The sequence below is a fragment of the Oryzias melastigma genome, linkage group LG15, assembly GCF_002922805.2.
Source record: "Oryzias melastigma strain HK-1 linkage group LG15, ASM292280v2, whole genome shotgun sequence".
Taxonomy (NCBI): Eukaryota; Metazoa; Chordata; class Actinopteri; order Beloniformes; family Adrianichthyidae; genus Oryzias; species Oryzias melastigma.
In genome coordinates this window covers 22,552,831-22,554,566 of record NC_050526.1, presented here as the reverse complement: position 1 = coordinate 22,554,566, position 1,736 = coordinate 22,552,831, and the positions used below count along the sequence as shown (strand labels likewise).

At 33.5% G+C, this 1,736-nt stretch overlaps 1 protein-coding gene across 2 annotated transcripts in view; it reads left to right on the top strand.

The window, feature by feature from the left end:
- Positions 1-651: 651 nt before the first annotated feature.
- LOC112161606 (rho GTPase-activating protein 19) overlaps positions 652-1,736 on the top strand; it is a 9,749-nt gene continuing 8,664 nt past the window's right edge. Inside the window, exons 1-2 of one of the 2 annotated variants that reach the window (XM_024296866.2) lie at positions 652-1,163; positions 1,439-1,692. In XM_024296866.2, coding sequence (XP_024152634.1) covers positions 1,123-1,163; positions 1,439-1,692 — 295 coding nt within the window. In that variant the 5' untranslated portion in view covers positions 652-1,122. Of the gene's footprint in view, positions 1,164-1,435; positions 1,693-1,736 lie in introns of both variants that reach the window. The other variant, XM_024296865.2, reaches the window with a different exon arrangement.

The following is a 1,736-nucleotide window of genomic DNA, read 5'->3' as shown; positions in this document are numbered from 1 at the left end:
GTTGATTTTTAAAAAGCTTCACACATAGAGAGACTTTTTGACTGTAATAGCAGATTCATGAAATGTCAAAAAAATAGTATTCAAAAATAAACCATGATGTGGGCTGAAATATCCAACACTGAAAGGGAAAAGATGGAGACTGATCTTGTGTCAAAAACTACAGGCCTGAGCTCACCAGAAATGCTTGAGTTTGATTGAAATTTCAGAAAATGTCACTAATAGTTGAATCTTAAGAATCAGTAAAAAGTTTGTTATCTTCTTACTGTAAAGCTTTTCAGCTGTTGGAATTAGCTTATTTATAGAATCACGACAGCAACATAGCCTCTACAGTTATTAGATTATTTGAGTGATAACATAAACAATATAATCTGATAATCTTTGTGTAAGTTGTTCATTTGTTTAAAAAAAATCTTGTTTTTTTTAGCCAGACTTCCCTATTTAGGTTGAATTTTACTGAAACTACAGCTATTTATCTATTGTAGTTTGTGCTTTTACAAATAATAAAGTTTTAAATAAATAAACTTTATTTATTTATTTTTTTACAGAATGGAAAACATTGTTTTTCATGTCCACAATTTACTCAAAAAAGTAAATTAAAAAATTAAATAATAAATAAATACATTTTGAGAAATTAGTCAGTAAATTGAGCATATTTATTAATGTGATTTGGACAAAATTCCTTTAAGCCCGTGTTTTTCAATAATCAGATTATTGAAGTGAGTGTAACAATTAATTATAATTAACAAATGGTAAACATCTAGCTTCATAAAAAGTTTGACTCTTATAGGTAGGACTATAGGAGTAAAAATATTACTGAGGGTGTAATAAAATAGCTAAAATTCAGTAGAAACACTACTTTACATTGCATTTATTTAAATGAATGAATGAATGAGTTTAATAATTTTTTTTTTTTTATTCAATACTTATAAACGTTCCAGTCCAGAGCTCAAAAGAAAAGGTGCAATTTGTAAAATACAACATTTTGCCCCCCCAAAACTTTATTGCTGTTTTCAAACTACAGTACTTCAAATACCGTAGTAGAAGGATGACGTAAGAACAAGTGGGCCAACCAAAATCTAGGGGGCGGGCCAAAAGTGAAATCGCGGAAGATTCAAAACAAAGATGGCGACACAGAATGATTCCCCCCAAAAACTAAATAAAAGGTACAACTTATTTATTAATTTTATCCTCATATACACTACTAGATACGATACTTACTTTTTAACTGTTTTTATAAATCCTACTTTTTAAATTGTTTGGCTTGTTTGACTTAAATGTATGTCGACTCTGGCCTTCGACGCTAAATCACCAAGCGAGCATTCCCGATCTGATCTGTTCTGTTTTTTACATAAACCCTAACCGACCGTTTCATTTCTGTCAGCTACTATGAGTTTCTGTTCATTTCTGGACGCAATTTCCGTGTGTTTGTCTCTAGCAGGGAGACAAAGAGCAGTATGTTCCTGTGTAACGAGCCCGACCCGAGCCAGTCTGTCATCTGTCACTCGGAGTTCTTTGTGGAAAGACTAAAATATGAGAAACCGCAGGTGTTTGCGGATTTGGTGCTGAGCAACATCACTCGACTCATAGATCTGCCAGGAGAGGAGTTTGCTCAGCTGACCGGAGAATCGGAGCCGAGGCTGCCCTCCTCCTCCAACGGCTTCCTGCGCAACTTCAACTTCCTGAAACGGAAAGGTTCGCCTTTTTACAGTAAAATAAACAAATAAATATAAAGCTCT